Here is an 18390-nt window from a genome sequence, read left to right on the forward strand (position 1 = left end):
TAAGATTTTTATTTTTTTTTTTTGAAGTGCTAATTGTCCCTATTAGGCCAAGCCCTTATACTTAGAGTCCTGGATTCAACTATTATAGTTTATCCTTTTTTTGACGTGTACTACGTGTAGCTTGTAAAAGGTCGCTTTTCTTTTTAAAATTATAAGTTCTAAATCTTGGTCAGTAAGGCGTGATCTTTTTGAGAGCGCTCCGTATAGATTTGGCTCAAGTTTGGATGTTTCTTCATTAATCCGATGCAGCCTTTAAGCACAGATGCGAAGTGCAGCTAAGTCTCATCTCTGTCCACTGGGACAGGACTGACTTAACGGAGAAGTGCAACAGGAGTGACTTGAGTCTAATTTTAGGAAGTTTTTAACTAGGAGGTGAGGTGAGCTCTGGAATAGATTTTCTAGAGAGGCCGTAGCATCTGTTCTTGGAGATTTCTTACTTTGAGAACGTGTTAGATGCAAGTCTTCTGGAATGACTTCTGTCCACCTTCGTTGGACCAGCTGGCCTCTGGAGATTTCTTCCAACATCATTTTGAGTTATTCTTTTTCCCAGTTTGTAGAAATGCCGAACCACCAGCGAGGGTGGGAGGAGGGCCTCGTTCTCTCCCAGGTGCGAGGGTGCGGAGGCATCCTGCCGAGTGCCCCATCACCCGGGGGTGCGTTACAGCTCGCCCTGCTCAGACTCATTGAGGAACTGGTGCTCCTCATTGAGTGCCTTGCTGAGATAAGCTGGTACGTCTGGCGTTTCTAATGGATTAACTGGAACGGACGGAAGACTCTTCCCACCCAACTGACAGATTTCCGAGACTGGGCTTCTGACCATTTCCTTTTGGTGGTTTTTTTCCCTGTTGGGTTTGGCGCACAAGCGATGGGAAGAGTTGGAGGGGTTGGTGTCCTCAGCATGCCATGCGGAGGAAGGTGCCCGTGTGTGCGGAGGGAGGGGTGTTGGCGGCAGTCGGGCTGAAGAGCAGAATGTGATGTGCGTATGATGATGTGTATGCAAGGATACGACCCAGATTGTCCTTTCTTCACCTTGTTTGGCAAAACCTTTCTATTCTGCCTCTCGTTCTCAGACGCTGAGCAAACGGGGTGCTCATTTTGTGCACTGTGGTGGCATTCTGTTGAAATTACTGGAGCTGCTGTTTTGCACCAGCTAAATATTAGGCTCGATGTAATTAATTCAGCATCTTTAGAAGATCCCTGGAGCTCAGTTAGCAAACAGGAGATTGCCACCGCTCCAGGGAAGGATTTTCCTCAGGCGGAGATTTATGGAAGTGTAGGAGTGATCCTATGCTGTGAATTTCTGTGAAGAAATGAAACATTTTGGTTCCCAGCAGTAAAAAGCCTTCTGTAAGCTTTTCAGTTCCAGAATAAACAAGGTAGAGCACTACACAACATACCGACAGCTCCAAGTGTCGTACTGGTGTAGTGCTGTTGCGTCTTTGGATGGAAGCCTTGTTCTTCATGGCTTGCTTACGGAGCAGTTGTGAGCTGTTGTGACCCTTTGTTCATCGTTTTTAATTGTAATGGCTTGGCAGAACAGAGGAGGGACGCAGTGTTGGAACAGTGCGGTCTTCGCTGGTCAGGATTAAGATGCGTTAGCAAAAATTGTAGAGAACCGGACTAAAGGAGGCTGATTACAACGTTATGGAGAGTGGAACAGGGGAGAGACGAACCTTGTATTGGAATAGCAAGGTGATTTTTGCGGATGGAGCTTAGGGCATGCTGTAACCTCTGAGAACTAATACCCTGGGGAGGTTGTTGGGGCTCAACTTCAGCACAAGAGAGTCCGGAGTGCTAAAAACGTCCCAGTTTTGCCATAATGTCCTTCAGGATGTGAGCGCAGCAGCAGAATTCACTGTTCTGGCTGAAAGCGCTGCTGCCTCTGACAGAAGGATGTAACCCAGGGATTCCTTGGGGTTTTTTTCTTCAGTAAAGGACAGTTAAAAAAAAGACAGAAAGAAGCATTTCTCTTTTTTCCTAAATTCCCTGGGTAGTTTTTGGCTAGACAGTAACCTTTGTCAAGATAAACTGAGCCGTAATTTTTCCAACTCTGACTTTTCTTCCCCCCTCTTCCCGGTATGTCTCAGACGGTGGTGAGGGGCAGCACTGTGGAAGTGGAAGGCTATATCTCCGGGATACTCAACGACATCCAGAAGCTTTCTGCCATCAGCTCAAACACCCTGAGGGGAAGGAGCCCCACCAGCAGGAGGAGAGCGCAGTCCCTCGGGCTGCTGGGGGAGGACAGACCCCCGGACATGTATCTTCAGAGCCCCGAGGCTGACTGGGCAGACAGATATGGAAACTACCTCAATTGCAACGGTGGGACCAAGGTGACCCGGCGGCAGACTATGTGGCCGGATTACAAACCCCGCCTGGAAGGACAGTCCCACCCCAACGGGATGGTGGTGAAAGCACAGTCCCTCGGGCCGTCGGAGTTCCAGGGCGCCGACGGGAGCTGCCTCCAGCGTGTCCCTGGCTTGCAGCACATGGCAGCGCTGCCGGGGGAGAGCGAGAAGACGGGAAGAAAGGGCTCGGAAGAGTGCTGGCCTCAGCCGTGTGCCCTCCGGCAGGCGAACCCCAGGCCGGCAGGGGAGGGCAGCCCCAGCGCCAAATCCAGGGAGAACAGCTTGAAGAGGCGGCTGCTGCGCAGCGTGTTCCCCTCCTCCGGCGGCTCAAACAAGCCGGGCCCTTCCCTCCAGATAAAGGTACAGTTGTTCGGTGTTCTTTTGGGTGAGAGCGGTGTTGACTTCACGGTTCCAGAGGTTACTCGCGCAGCAAAAACCAAATGTAATTGCAAACATCATGCAGCCATCTGTTATTGTTATGATTAACGCTGGAACCAAAATGGTCCCGGACAGGGGAAGCGTGTAGTCCCCCCCACAGGGTATTCTGCTGGGCACGGCTCGGGACGGCAGCCAGGTGTCCGGGAGAAAGGCTTGTTCTTGGAGCCGAGCTCGCGGGGGCGTCGGATGGGAGGGAGGGAGGGGACTTACTCATTTTTGCCCGTCTGTAGTAGTAAAGGCACAACTTCAATGCCGCGATGCCAGCACAAACGTGCTTTTGCCATTTGGGAAATTGCCGTAATTTACATTAGTAATGTATCCTTTTGCCTGTGCAAAACAGAACTACCTTCTTGGTTATAGCCGTATCTGCCAAGCCGCCTACGGTGGGAGCGTCAGTGTCGGCACCCGCGGTGCTGTCGGTCGGGGGATCCGACTGTTGGTAGGGCAGACCTGGGGTTATCTAGTCCCTGCTCCAGCGAAGGATCTGCGCCATCGCTGGCAATTGTTGACCTCGGCTGTTCTTAACAGCCTCTGATGATTAAAACCTTCCTCTGCCTCGCAAATGACTCCATGATCTGAAAGGTCCCCACCAACCTAGACAATTCTGGGAGTCTGTAATTCTATGGATGGAGGCGATGATGTGTAAGTGTGACGTGCAATAAACGCATAATTGCAGGTGGCATGGAAAGGGGGTACAGCGGGCTGAAAATGGGGAGGTGGGTGCCTTGACAGGCTGCCCACGGTCGCCGTGGGAAGCTTGAGCGCTCTTCCCTTTCAACCTAGTATGGAGGGGAACGGGAGAACCAGCAACATCTCAGAACCTCCAGAGACTGAAAATGCGTATGCAGGGGCTGTCGGATTACGGGAGCAGGAAATAATTCTTGCGCGTGGTTAGACAAACGTGTGTCAGCTTGCGCGCGTGTTCTGTGCCCTTTCGCGTGCTCTAGGTTATATAAAACCTTTTTTTTTTCCCCTCTCTCCTGAGATAAAGCAAGAGTTGGGAAATACATACTTGGCTTCTCGGAGCGTGTCCGTGCGGGGGTGGGGGGGGGAAGTTCTCCTGACGGGCAGCTCGTGTTTGCGCTCCCGCACCCCCATCGCCTCCCGGGGCCTCCGTGTGGCTGGAAACGAGCGGCGTGTCTGCCAGCCTCCTGCAGGCGTTACTGTTGACAAAAATCCTTGATTAAAACCCAAAGTGCATAGAATTAAGTTCTATACAATTATTATCTGAGACAGAGAAAATGAGTGCTCTTTTAAATATTTTTTTTTTTTTTTTATTGGCAGGTTTTTGGTTCCCGTACCCATATTATTAACTTTATTAATAATCTGTCTGAATTGTGAGAGACAAAAATCTCGTTGCTTTGAAGTTTTTATTTTGCCCTATAATATAAATGATTGGCTTGCTCTTTCTGAAGTTGCTACTTTGTCAGATCCACTATTGTTTTCCATATAACTATGTGTGTGATGTATTTTATACCTAACCTGTTGTTGAATTTGAATTAGTCAACGTTTCCAGGGTGGGTATCAGCACTTCAAGACTTGTCCTTCCTGGGAGACCCGTGCGTGGTGCTAGCGTGGGAATGCGTATCCTGCAGCCGCGTCGCCCCGGGCTGTGATCTCCCCAGATCTCAGAAACTCTCCAGGGTTGGGCCAGTTTGGTTCTCGAGTGGGAGGTCTACGGAAGCCTCGAGTGCTCTGGGAAGCAGAACTGCGAACCCAAATGGTCGGTTCTGGGCCAGCAAGGTGGCAGGTGGCTCTGCGTCACTTGCTGTCACGCTGGCCTCCCCCCCCCGTCCTGGATCAGGGTGCTTTTCCCAAAGATCTGTGTGCGATGGACGGGAATGCTCCGCAGGTACCAGCGGAAAGCGCAGTGCGAGTTTTCAGTAGGCAGAGCGTAATTACCCAAAGGGAATTAGGCCAAGAGATCAAAGTGATTTACAGCTTTGGCATGAATCCTCTTTCCTTTTATATATAGGAAGATCAGAGGCGCAGAGGGATAAAAGATTTTAAAATTCTCTGCAACACAGGTTGCCCCTCAGTTTTGGTGGCAAGGTTGGAATGCTTTTTAGCAGCTGCTTTTTTTTCTGTGGGTTTTGTTTTTGGTGTGTGTTGTGGGTTGTTTTTTTTTTTTAATTTTTTTTTTTTATTTTTTAAATCATGTGCTTTAAAAGGTCCCTTTTAAACTGCCTCAGTTTGGAGGTCCTTAAAGCATAGCATCCATCCTGCAACTGATTCTTGAGAATCTGCATCCGGGTGGCTTCCCCTGGTCATGCAGCGTACGTTGGGCAGACCCGAGACAAGGACCTCCAGCTCTTGACTCCCGTCTGCCACGAAACGTACTACGCCCGAGTGGAATAACACCCAACCGATTCCTGACAGTTCTTTCTTCCTGTTAATCTAACCGTCGCTTCTTCTTTCTTCCACTTTGATGTTTGTTCTGCTCCCAGCCTAATGCTTTCTTCAGGCCCCAGCAGTGGGGTTCACCGCGCAGCCCCGCGGCCAAAGCCCAGTCTCTTCCACCAGATCAGCCTGTCTCCGACCTCCCCAGGATGATCTCCGAAGCCAGGACCCCCCAGAAATCCCCAACGGTGGAGAAGGCAGCTGCAGTGCCGCAGGGCAGGCCGTCGCCCGCCGGCTCTCCCAGGAACCGGCAGACGCAGACTAGTTCTAGCAACCTTCACCTTCCCCAGGACTCCTCTGCGAAGGGGCAGCTGGCCAGCGAGGACCCGGTGGTTGTCACTCATGAGCAGTTCAAAGCTGCCCTTAGGATGGTAGTGGACCAGGGGGATCCTCGGACGTTGCTGGAGAATTATGTGAAGATTGGTGAAGGGTCCACGGGTATCGTCTGCATTGCTCGAGAGAAGCACTCGGGGCGGCAGGTGGCGGTGAAAATGATGGATCTGAGAAAGCAGCAGCGCCGGGAGCTCCTGTTTAATGAGGTGAGTGTCGTGACGAGAGGTGGGGTTCTGCTGTCTGCCACAAAGCCGTGGTGACAGTCGGTGTGGTAAAAAAAAAAGGGAAGAGCAGGAGACACCTTCCTTTTAATTTAATAGAATTATGCCAGTACCAAGAAGAAAAACGACTGGGGGGTGGAGGCCACTGCCTTGTACTCACAGGGTTGTGCACGTTTGCTGCGTTGGACGAGATTAAGGGTTGTTAGCCATTTTGTGGCCGTCAGTTGTCCACTGTGTTTTTACAGGTGGTGATAATGAGGGACTATCAACATGTCAACGTAGTGGAGATGTACAAGAGCTATCTCGTGGGAGAGGAGCTCTGGGTGCTGATGGAGTTCCTGCAGGGGGGAGCCCTCACGGACATTGTGTCTCAGATCAGGTACGAAGCAAAATCCGAAACATCGGTGCTTGTGTTCCCACCTGACAGGCAAGAGCAGTGGAGGGGAGGTTTCTGGGAAGAAGAGTTTCCCTCAGAGATCTTGTGATTGCGGTGCCCTGAAAGTATTACACTTTATAGCTGTCATCCATTTGAAGTACGTGATGATACTTGTGGTGTAGAAGAGACCTCATTTACAGTACTGGCCCCTTTAGAGACCCGCTAGCCATCTACTTGATGACCTTCACCGTAATACAAAGTACTCATGAAAAGTATTGTTTACTATATCTGTTGTATTCTGGCCAGGAAGCTCATTGAATGAGTATTAACGAGGACGCAGAAATAGTTTTCAGTGGTACAGCCTTACTGAGGTCGAATTTGTGGCTAACTCCTCTGGAGAAGTGCAGCAGAGCCTTGAGATCTGGACTCCTTCCCAAATTTCATTGCCTAAAGATAGTAACTGCTGGACACGCTCCTAAATTTGTTTTCTTATCCACACCACTTCATATTAATTAATGACCGAAGCGTTCCTGTAGGGCAAAGGAGTTGTTCTCAAATGGCCTCTGGAGTCCCGCTCACACGGTGTTCTGGTGATGCCGTTCCGATGATCGTGTCTTAGCCATGACCCTGGAACGCCCTCCTCCTCCTTCCAGCAGTCCCGCGAGGCTGAGAACTGGTGCAGGGACCGCCAGTGAAAAGACTGACCGAGAAAGTCTGGAGGATGAGCTTTCCTTTTTTGAAAATTCAGAATCTTAATTGGATTACAATTAGGTAGTATTGCTAACGCTAATCGTATTTACCTTTTTTAATCATACTATGCCTTTAATTCACTGACATGCTTTGACTAGCCTTTACTCATCCTGTGGTGGATTTAAGGCATACGGCTTGCTCTGCTTTGGATTTGCATCTGCGATGTGTTTGGGAAGCATAAAGAGGCACCTTGTCCTTTGTAGCCTCCACAACGCCACCTGTAAGGAGTGTCTTGGAGACACTTAGATGGCCGAGCCCTCCAGCGCTGAGGTCGGAGGTGCGCCTCGGGGTCTGAGAACCCAGGTTTCGCTGTAAGTCCTGTCCCTGCTCCTGGACAGGAAAAAGAACATTTCTTCTTAGAGAGTGCTGAGATACGGCATGGCAGAGCCGGTGAGACTCTTGTAGCTCTCAGCGGGTGTTAGAACCAATGGAACTACAGATAAAACAGATGGGAGAGATGGGGAGGGACTCTCTATGAGGGAGCGTAGCGATAGTACAAGGGGGAAGGGGTTTCCACTGCAAGAGGGGAGATTTGGATGAGAGCAGGGGAAGAAATTCTGTGCTGTGAGGGTGGTGAGCCCCTGGCCCAGGTTGCCCAGAGAAGCTGTGGCTGCCCCATCCCTGGAGGGGTTCAAGGCCAGGTTGGACGGGGCTTGGAGCAACCTGGGCTGGTGGGAGGTGTCCCTGCCCAGGGCAGGGGGCGGCACTGGGTGGGCTTCAAGGTCCCTTCCCACCCAAACCATTCTATGGCTCTATATTCTGAAGAGGTTTGTGGAGGGTCTGAGTAGTTTATATCCACCAGCGAGACTGAATTCCACTGTGGGACCTCAGCCTAGATTTGAGTTATTTTACGAAGCCTTCCTTTGAACCTTTTAATGGTTTTGTTTTTCCACATAGTGAAAACAGGATCTGTTATTTATCAAAAGTAAGCTGCAAGCCTTTATCAGTTTTTCACAGGGAGGAAAATACCCTCATTCCGCTCATTAAACATTTGCTGAAGGTGATAACTGATTTGCGTCTCCAAGACTGAGCTAATCCTCCAGTAAATCTGTTTGACACCATGCAGTCACTTGACTGAAACCAAATTCCATACGTGACCAGCTGGAAGCACACCTCTTCTTATCTTCTAGAACCACAGAGCTCAGACGCGTGTCAGCTTTTCTTCTAGCTCATGCGCTGCGTGCTGTTTACGAATAGGTTTGGTTCTGGATTGGGGAAGTCCCTCTCCCTTTAGAGGTTAAATCAAAATGGCAGGAGTAGCCTTCTGCCGTCCTTCAGGCAGCCACGGCATGCACCGTCCTCCTCAGGGGGTTGCTTTGGTGTAGGGTGAGACACGGAACACACAGCAAGTTGACGGCGGTATAAATTTCTCAGCTGTTGGTGCAGCCTCCTTCATGCATACGTAGAAATTGCTCTTACCTATCGAGAAGGTCGTGGTGGGCTCGGCACCGTCCTGCCTTCCGAGCGCTCTCTTCTCCCCAGGCTTACTTGCAGACCTGGATTTGAGGAGGTATCATTTCTGTGCCCTCAACCAAGAGTTGTTTGAAACAACTGCTGGAGACAGGCTGAGACTCAAAAGTACTCAAATTGGGAACTTCAGCTATTCGTTGAAATAATTAACTTCTAGCATTGCTCAGTATAAATGCGCAGGGGACGCTGTCACTGTCCCCAGTTACAGGAGATAATTTGCATTTCTACCATTTTCACTGATGCTTGATCATGGAAGTGTTTGTGTTGGCATTCCGAACAGAAAGAGCTTCTAAAGATAAGCTTCTTGGTGCTCATCCTCGGTGTGTTCCCAGGGAGAGCGGTAAAATTCGGGAGCGTCTTCCCTGCTTGTAACCTGTGCTACCATTGCCGGGCTATAAGAGGATCCGAAGTGTCCAGCAGCACGAAACCTGTAAAGGATCCCTATATTCTCAACCAAATTACACATGTTTAGATGCTTTCGGGATAAAGGTGCACAATATGCCTTGTGAACAATAGCTTTACCATATTTGCTTAAAAAAAAGCTGTCTCAACAGTTACCGCAGCAGCTCGGCATGAAGCAGCAATCCTGCCTATCGGAACTGCTCGAAACAGCATCTTGCAGAATGAATTTAGACACAAGATTTAAAAAGCAATTTCTCTGTATTAGACTTAGGAAAACTTGAAATTGCTAACTGTCCAGACAAAAAGGTTTTCAACAGTAAAGGATGGTCATAGAAGAACAGTAAAAGCGAGACGGTGGTCATGGGGAACCAGAATACGTATCTGCAGTTCGACTTCAAAATCGCGGTGTGCCTTTAGAGAGGCCCTGGGAAGGGGCACTGTCTGCTGCCCGCTACAAAGCGGTTGAACTCCCCTGTCTTTAATTTCAGGCTAAATGAGGAGCAAATTGCAACAGTGTGTGAATCGGTGCTGCAGGCTCTGTCCTATCTTCACTCTCAGGGGGTCATTCACCGAGACATTAAGAGCGACTCCATTCTCCTGACGCTGGATGGACGGGTGTGTTTCCTCAGACAAATCGCTTTCTGTCGCCTTTGTCTGTCTCCTTATTTCTCTTGTTTGTACCTTGTCCTCTTACTCCCTTTGTCATCTTTGTCTTTGGCGTTTCCCTCCATGTCGCTTAAAAATTATTTTTAAGGTTGGCTGCTTTTCTCTTTGTGCAGGTCAAACTCTCAGACTTCGGTTTCTGTGCTCAGATCAGTAAAGACGTACCTAAAAGGAAGTCCCTGGTAGGTACTCCCTACTGGATGGCTCCAGAAGTTATTGCAAGGATACCGTACGCTACCGAGGTAAGGGACCGCTTCCCTCAGATCAGAAGAGGTTGCAAATAACATTCTGAAGTGTCACAGGACAATAACTGTTGGCTTTTCTAGGAAGAGCCTCCAGAGTCTGTTTGAAATATAAACACGACTACGACTTCAGATGTGACTGTGGCGATATCAGTATTTCCTAAAACAGTAGAAAAACAGGTTGTTCTGCTTCCGGGAACAAGGTGTAAACTCACTCTATTCTTATACCTGAAGCTTGGCTCAGGCTCGAGTCTGCTGTCGTGTGGGCAGATGCGAGCGAGGAGCAGCCCGGGATGTGATAGGGATCGGTAAATCTCTCAGTGCCATAAAGGGAGGGAGGAGAAGGGGGGAAGGCGCGGATGGGAGCTCTGAAACGGGGGGCAGGTGGCAGCAGACCGATTAGTTGCGTTTACCAACCAACCAGGTGTAGCACAAGCAGTTACTTGCAGACCTTCGCATGTTGCAACACCGGCGTGGCTCGGTCCTAGGTGGAAAGTTGTCTTTGTTAAACTGCGGGAAGGAGCCCAACAGCATTGCGTGGGTTCATGTTTGACTCTCTTGGAAGTGTTTGTCATGGGTGGGGTGTTGTCATCTTTGTGACAGCGGCAATGCAAGGACCTGTTGCTCTGAACTGTGTGTATTGATGCAACATTGGCTCCCGCAGGTGGATATCTGGTCGCTGGGGATCATGGTGATAGAGATGGTGGATGGAGAACCCCCCTATTTCAGTGATTCTCCAGTCCAGGCAATGAAGAGGCTCCGTGACAGTCCTCCTCCCAAACTGAAGAACTTCCACAGGGTGAGCATACTGGCGAACGCTTGTAAACCCAGAGATGATGGTGGGGAAACATCCAGGTCAGCCGTGAAGCTTGCTGTGAAGGCTGATCTTGCCAGGACATGTTTCTTGGGGAACTTCTTTGGCCCAGGTGCCTCAGTGGACACAAGCTGCTGCCAACAGCTAGTGGCTGCTTTGGGAAACAGCCCTAATAACGTAAGGTCACTTGGGCATAAACCTGGTAATGCAAATTAAAGCTGGTTCAGGTGGACCCAACAGTTAATATCTGGCTGCTGTCGATAGAGGAGCTCATCTTCTAGGGAAGCAAATAGGAGGCTCCTTGCTCTTGAGTTTCTGGCTCCGCAGCTTTCAGAACCGCAAAGACGGCGTTGTGTGAGGGCAGGAGAGCTCTGGAGAGACAGGAGCTGTGGAGACATGGCAGCGGCTTTGAAGATGAACTCAGCTTCATGGTGTCTTATGAAAAAGCAGCAGTGACACAAGAAATACAGTGATTACCTTTTAGTCGCCACTTAGAGCCAGTCCTCCTTTCATTTCAGTCCAAGCCTCCGAGATCAAATAGCTTCTGCAGCATTCTGAGCTATCCGGCCTTTCCAATTAATCAGAATATCTGCAGCTGCTAAAACTGAATTATTTAGCAGAGTAGACTGCTGAACCAACAGCATATGCTCAAACATCAACAGCTGCTCTTTCCTTTTTGCCTCTGCCACGCTAATTAAAATGCCAAGGTCATGTTCTGGACCGGGTGCTGCCCTCCTCGGGCCTGGTAAAGCCTGTCCTGGTCCGGATCCCACACCTCACCCCGTGAGATGGCCCTGCCACGGGCTGTGACAGCCACAGCCATTCACAGTCCCGCTCTGCTCCACTTTGTCCTGGGAAGCAAAGTGGCTTCCAGCAGACCTGTGGGTGGCCAGGCTGGTGGCCATCCTTCCCCAGGCGGGTGGCGGGGCTCAGCACCGCCTGCGGGTCCGTTCTGATGACGGTTAATGGCTCACTGTGGTACTGGGGGCAGCGGGGTAAACGTTTGCCACCTGGGGTAATCTCTGCTGCTTTTCTAGAGCACGGGTGGATTTCCTGGCAGGGACAGAGGCTGCTCCCTGGCACTCGCACTTGCTGTGCCTTCTCCCGCTGGCCATCGCTGGGAAGTCCTTCAAACCACGACGAAATAGGCAGTAGCTCAGTGTGAACAGTATTTCATGATTTACTTCTAAGTTAACCAGAGCCGGGAAAATGTCCCCAATCTAAAGTGGATGTAATTAGCGGCATTAAAATAAATAAATATGTGCCAAGTTCATTTTTTATTCAGTGTTAACGATGCAGAGGGTTACCACCAGCAAGAGACGTGCAGCGCCTTTAAGTGGGTCTTGGCTCTGGCTCCTCAGCAGCCTCTTATGCCTCTTCCAAAGGCCAAACCTGCTGAGGTCATTTGGCTTTTTGATAAACTGTTCTGCAATTTCTTCATCTTCTTGTACAGGCACCATCAGGTTTCCAGACTCTTAAAAGCTATTTGGGAATCCTGTTTAACTACTTTTTCCCCAATCTGTGGCCAGTAAAAGAATGAATTGATTGACCCTTCACACCCAAGCGTGAATCTCTTGAATCCATTTCATGATCTTAAACTTTTTTGGGGGGGAAGCCCTTGGATACAGGCCTCAAAACAGGAATTCTGTTGAATTTTTGAGCTGAAATGCAGAAAAGATTAAATTACAAAATGGGAAACAAAGTGAACTTAGATGGAGGGACGTGGCAGGCAGTCTTGTCTTCATTTGCTGGGCCCCATAAAAAGGAAAACAACCTGTGTAAATGTTGTGCCTACTGGGGACAGAAAGTTATTGCTGCAGCCTAAAAACATGCTCTCTCACGTTAGGTTTCTGTGCAAAAGCCAGGTTACAGAGCCAAAATGTCCTTTTTAACCAAACCTGCCTCAGCAGCGGGCTGTGGCGCGAGCTGTTGCCCGGGTCCGTTGGGGGCTGACTCGGCTGCTTGCTTTTCCACAGACCTCCCCGGTTCTGCGAGACTTCTTGGAGCGGATGTTGACGCGGGATCCACTAGAAAGAGCGACGGCGCAAGAACTTCTGGATCACCCCTTCTTGCTCCAGACAGGACTTCCAGAGTGCCTGGTCCCCCTTATCCAGCAATACAGAAAGCGTACCTCTACCTGCTGACTTTACGTAAGGGGAAATGCTAGCAAAAAATAATGTTTATTTAAATAAAAAAAAAAAAGAATAATCAAGAAACCAGGCAATCTTGTCCTTTGAATGGTGCTTGGAACTTGTCAGCAATCTTTTTAGAGGATGAATGTGAATCCTGTCCTTGCGTTCTCAGCCTTTTGTGGCTTCTCTTTTGCTGAAGACAATCAACGCGTACAGATCCAAATCAGACCCAGTATGTCTCAAGGATGAAGCAGGAGTTTCCTGACCTGTGGATCGCTTCTTCCGAGGAGCGGCATTTTAAAGCGGAGTCTGAAGTTGCGTATCTGAATGTCTGCAAGTTCCTGCAAACCTTGGCTGCTGACTACTGAACTGGAACAATATTTCCCAGTTAGAAATGTGATCTTTGTTTCCTTAGTTGTACACTGGAGCCTTGAGCTGACCCAAACGTACATTTTTGGGGCACGGGCCCCTTTAAGCTCTCAAACAATGCACAAAGACTTGACAATTTTTTTCCTCTGAGACTTTTTCACAGACTATTTTAATTTCCTCCAGTTAAATGTGGACCTGGGAAACTGTACATGCTTTCCTGGGGAGCAGATGTGATATGTATATATTTGTTCCTAAATGGCTCTCTTGCATCAACGTGCTTCTCTTTGGCTGAGGAATATGTATGGTTTAGTGGTCAATCTTGAATCCATTTCATGATCTTAAACTTTTTTTGGGGGGAAACCCTTGGATACAGGCCTCAAAACAGACTCTGAAGACGGGTGTTCTTGCTGCTGGGATCTTGTGGTTGAAAATTCACAACGCGCGACACCTGCAGTGCTGTTGGATGGAGCCCGTGAAAGCTTGCTCCTGCCTTTGGTTTCCAGGCGCTTTATTTCCAAGTCCTTTCTCCCAGGAGAGGCCAAGAAATGCTGCCCTGAGCCCCTTGCTGGGTGTCTCTTTGGAGATGCTCGGGGAGACTGAGTGGAAGAGTTTCAGGTGTCCCGTGTACCCAAGGAGAGGTTTTTGTGTGGATGTGAGGTGGTTTGTTGAGCCTCTGTCTCCCCTGCTCGCTACCCCAGAACGCGGGGAGAGGAGGAACTTCAGATTATTTTTCGTTATTGGTATGACCTTCCCACCACCCCTTTGCCCGTGCATTCGGGAGGTTACTGGTTGTCTAAGCGGCTCTCTCCGTTATTTTAAAATAGATTTAGATATTTTGTATGATACACTTTCTGAGCAGTGAGATAGTCGAGGTCATTGGACTCTAGGTCAGGCTGTAACGTTGTACAGTGATGGTGTGTGTTGTTGTGAGGTCTCAAGAATATAATCGTACGTGTGGAACTGGGATCCTGTTTTGAAACTCCAGATACAAATTTATTGGAATTTAAGTTATTCTTGGGACAGTCCTGCTGTCTCAGAAACTAACCTCATAATTGCATTTTCTTCAGAAGATGGTAATTATCCCTGTCCTCTGCTACTTACTCCAGTTACAGATCCTGCTTCAAAATTGAAGCCACCGTTGATTACTTGAAGTAATTTGGGACGGAATTCATCTGCACTGATGGCAGCCATCTCAGTGGCGGGTGCCCAGCCTGCGAAGCGGGTAGCTCGGCTCTGTAGAGTGCGGGGAGAGGAGCACGTCCGGAGGGTGATCCGTCCCCATTACCCCGATACCTGCTGAAGGGCGAAATCGCTGTTTCTGGATGTCGCCCTCCCCGTGGCCAGCGGAGGGGCCGGAGGGGTTTGCCTGGACTGGATGTCGAAGTTTGGGGCTGATGAAGTTGGTTGAAATGAATTCATTTAGCTCCTCCTTAACTGCACTGGAAATTTTTTTTGATGTAAAATATTTCTGTATTCCAGATATATTGCTTTTTTTTTTTATGCAAAAGAGTGGGGCTTTGAAAAGATTTATAATTTGAAACAAATGATCCTGCTCATCTGTAGTTGTGAATCCTTTGCACTTGTGTTTTAAATTAAAGTAGATCTTGATTTATTCATAAGCCTGTTGCGCTGCTGAGATGCTTTAAAATGTGTCTGTAGTTCAGAGATGTAGGAGAAGCGTGAACCTTGACGTCTGGACTAACTCACCTGCTCTGTGGCCACGTGGCTTTTAAAACAAGAAGAGACTATAGCAGAAGCCTGGATCCCGAAACAAACATTTCTTGGGGCCAGGGATGAGAGGTTTAACGTTTAACGGCGTTTTCTACTGTGGCCCAAGTCTGACTAAAGGCAGTGAGGGAAGGCCCTTGAAAGATTGCATTCAAGTATCTTATAAAATTTTAAAGCCCTATTACCATATTTGTGAAGAATGCAGAGAGTATCCATCTTCCTCTGCAATACAGAATCAAATATCCGATCCCTGTGTTTCTCTCTTTACAGTTCGCGCGTGGCCTGTCACCAATTAACTGCTCCATTACTTAGATGAGTGTGGAATCAAACATAGAAATCCTAAGATAAACGCAGATTAGTTAAAAGACTGAAGCTCTGTCTCCAGGGCCAACACCTCCTTCCCAGGAGCCAGGCAGCCGGGCGGGAGAGCGCTGATGAGCAGAGCAGGTTTGTGATTTGCATTGCGGTGGAATTCAGGAGCGAGATTTCGTGTATGCGAAGCGATACCTAAGTTTGTGACAAAATGGAGCCTCTTCTCTGAAGAGCTCAGTGGGTAATTACGCTTTGAGGTGGTGTTTCCTCCGAACATCTCATATATGCTTTCAACAAGGTTACACTTACGTCTCGGGGTTTTCTCTTGTTTTGTGTCATGTTTCACCCGAATCATTCCCTTTTATTTTTCCTTCCTGTCAGCTTTGCTAGTATCGAGTCTTTTCCACGCTGCCACAGGCGCGGCAGTCAGCATGGAGTGGGCCTTTGAAGGTGGCAGCTTGAATTTACAGCAACAATTTACTGAATCAAAGGGGGAGTCTGTGACTGTCATCTCCCAGTTGCACTTGTTTATGTGCAGCGGTGTCTGTCCTCCTCAAACGGGGCTCTGCGCTACCAAATGCATCCCATTTATTCCAGAACAGGACAAATCTTTCTCTAGAGGTCCCTGTCTTTTAAGCAGCGATTACAGAAGGACCCTGGACCAAATAAGCTCCCGACTTTTAAGACTGTTCAGTCTGGTGGGAGGAATCCCCCGCTCCCCCCGCGGGCCTGGAGAAGGGCCTTTGCTGGTGGGGTGGATGTTGACCATGAGGGGACAGGTGTGGGGCAGGGAGAGCATCCCTCAAATACAGAGCCACCGTGCAGCAATTCCTCCTGGAGCAGCAATGGTCACGTCAGCACCATCTTTATTGCAGACATAGAAGACAATTTTGGACCATTCAGTGCAGATTGAGCCTGAACCGTAGCTCTCAAGGGGACATAGTTTGTAGGAACGTCTAGAGCAGCTCGTGGTGTGCAGCGCGGCCATGAAATACTTGAAGGCAGTTTGCTGTAACTGCAGGAGAGGGAGCAGAGGGAACGGCCTCTACGCACCCTCCACCCTTCTGTCAAAACCCAGGGCACTGCTGTTGTGCAAACGGGAAGGAAATGAGTTACCGTTGCTTACGAAGGAGGAGAGGATGGCCAGGCGTTTGGTTGGAGCTGTGAGGAGACATCAAAGACTTCTGGGTCCCTGACTGCCTCGGGAACGATAGAAGTAAAGCTAAAGCAACCAGCGCCGTGCGTCTTCTCGGTGTTTGGTTGACAACTTCGTATTCGTAGGGATCTGCATCTATTCCCCACAGCAAACAGATCCGCTTTAGCAGCGACCTTCGGGCGTTCACTCGTGCCGGTGAAGCTCTGAGGATGTGAAGGGCATGACGGTTACAGCGCAGCAGCTGCCCGGGAGAGCTGTGTGCACCCCGGCTTCCCCTCTGCCACCAGTTCCCACTGGATCGTGACGGGACAGCACGGGGACGCTTTCCCCGGGGCGGGCGTCTCATCGGAAAGCGTGTGCCGTGTTAGTCTTTTAGGGTTTTTTTTCTTTTCTCCCTAAATGTCAGTGCTGGACTCTCGTTAGGGAAGCTGCCTGCAAAGGTGCTGATGAGTTCCCCTGCTGCGTCTTTTGTCAGTAACGCTCTTGTTTCGGAGAGTCCCCGTGCCCACCCCTCGGGTACCGGGTCTTGTGTTCGTATCCCTTGTTGTGGCTGGAGCCCTCTTTGCTCAGGGATCCCCACTATTTAATATTTTTAAGAATAGATTACAAAGTTTGGACTCATAAAAATAAGTATTTTGGGCAAGACAATTTAGTGGTAGAGAATGAGATTTAGAATATGCCACAGAAAAGATGAAAACATGGGAAGAATCTAAGATTGTGCCGAAATCTGCTGCTGTTCAGTGTCCGACCAGGCGCTATTGTTGTTTTAATTATTGTTGCGTTTGGTTTCTGTATGTAACAGCCTCATTAGAGAGACGTGGCTGATCCAACTACCACATCGCCTGCGCTCAGCAGGTGTCCCGCGGGAGGCAGGGACACGGGCAGGGCTCCGCAGCCGCATGGAGGAACCTCACGGATGCCTGAATTCTGTGGGAAGAAACAGCGCTGGACAGGCAGGAGGCGGCGCTTCTCCTCGTGAGTAACCGAGTGCTGGTGCGACTGCGAGCCCTCGTGCTGCTGGAGGGATGCTCGGGATTCACTGTGTGTTGTGGGAAACCTCTGCAGGAACGTTCGTTTGAGTGCCTTTATCCTACTTTACCCCACTCGGGGCCAGGGTTGTCCCGGGTGGGCTTTCGCTGCGTGTCTCCATTTTTCAGTCTTTCCTCAGCGTGAGGATTGCGGTGGCTCCGGGGCTAATCCCATTTCTGACACCATCCCCAATCTCCGCCGCCAGCCCTGCTGTGGGCAGCCGGGGGCTAATGAACACGGGCCCCGCTTCGGAAGTGCCAACACTGCACCCTGGTTTGAGTCAAAATATTGAAGTGCTTCCTGGCTGCGGCTGTCCCTCGCTGTGATGTTTGTTATCTTTTTCTGAAGGCCCTCAAACCTCCCAGGGTGAGTCAGACATCAGGGATTGAGGCTGTTCTATAAACCAACAAAACTGATGGAACTGGAGTGATGCTTTATCACTTACTGAAAGAAAGCTTCAGTCCTAGAAGAGTGAAGGCGCCTGCTCTCAACAGGACGTGGCTGTCCTCTGCTGTACCCATGATGGAGCCCAGCCAGCCCTGGGGACCGAGTGCGGGCTGTGACACCCCGGCATTGCTTGGCCGGTTCTGCCGCAGCAGGAAGGCTTCACAGGGAGCCCCGGCTGTGCCAGGAGAGGTGATCAGAGCGAGTGGCGCGTGTTGCCGTGGGGCAGAGCCAGCTCCACATGCAAGACACGGTGCTGCTGTCCTGGCGTGTCCGTGAAGGACACTGTCTCTATGGAGTCCCTTTGCTGGTCCGGACTGAGCCCACAGGAGCGTGAACTCGCCAGCACAGCTCTGACTCCCACTGAGGGGCTGCTCCGACCGGTGCTTGGGAGGAGGAGGAGGAGGAGGAGGCGGCTGCTGTCAGGGAGACAAGACGACCTGTGACGGTGGGGACCGGGAGCGGGGTTTGGACTGTGAGTCATTTGCTTAGAACAAGAGAGTAGAGAGAGAGCAGAGAGTACAATGAGGAATGGAACGCTGCCGTGCGGAGGAGAATGCGTGTGAGAAGGAGACGATGTTTAAAACCCCACCTCAGCGCGTGTTTAGGAGCTGAAGAAGCTGAATCCGAGAACTGTGAGCACAGATGGCAGAAAACTCCGGGCACCTGATGTCTCTATTCACACGTGCGTACGTTAGCCAACCCTTGGGACTTGCTCCCATATCCACTAACTGCAATTACAAAAGAAGGTGACCCATTTTTTTTT

The 18390-nt window shown here is 49.8% G+C and overlaps 1 protein-coding gene across 2 annotated transcripts in view; it reads left to right on the plus strand.

Moving 5' to 3' along the window:
* PAK6 (p21 (RAC1) activated kinase 6) overlaps nucleotides 1-14574 on the plus strand; it is a 39500-nt gene extending 24926 nt beyond the window's left edge. For both annotated transcript variants that reach the window (XM_074586636.1, XM_074586635.1), the window contains exons 6-12: nucleotides 2088-2705; nucleotides 5231-5722; nucleotides 5983-6116; nucleotides 9224-9350; nucleotides 9515-9640; nucleotides 10305-10439; nucleotides 12431-14574. In XM_074586636.1, coding sequence (XP_074442737.1) covers nucleotides 2088-2705; nucleotides 5231-5722; nucleotides 5983-6116; nucleotides 9224-9350; nucleotides 9515-9640; nucleotides 10305-10439; nucleotides 12431-12598 — 1800 coding nt within the window. In that variant the 3' untranslated portion in view covers nucleotides 12599-14574. The remainder of the gene's footprint in view (nucleotides 1-2087; nucleotides 2706-5230; nucleotides 5723-5982; nucleotides 6117-9223; nucleotides 9351-9514; nucleotides 9641-10304; nucleotides 10440-12430) is intronic.
* Nucleotides 14575-18390: the final 3816 nt, after the last annotated feature.

Source organism: Larus michahellis, chromosome 4 (genome assembly GCF_964199755.1).
Source record: "Larus michahellis chromosome 4, bLarMic1.1, whole genome shotgun sequence".
NCBI classification, from domain to species: Eukaryota; Metazoa; Chordata; class Aves; order Charadriiformes; family Laridae; genus Larus; species Larus michahellis.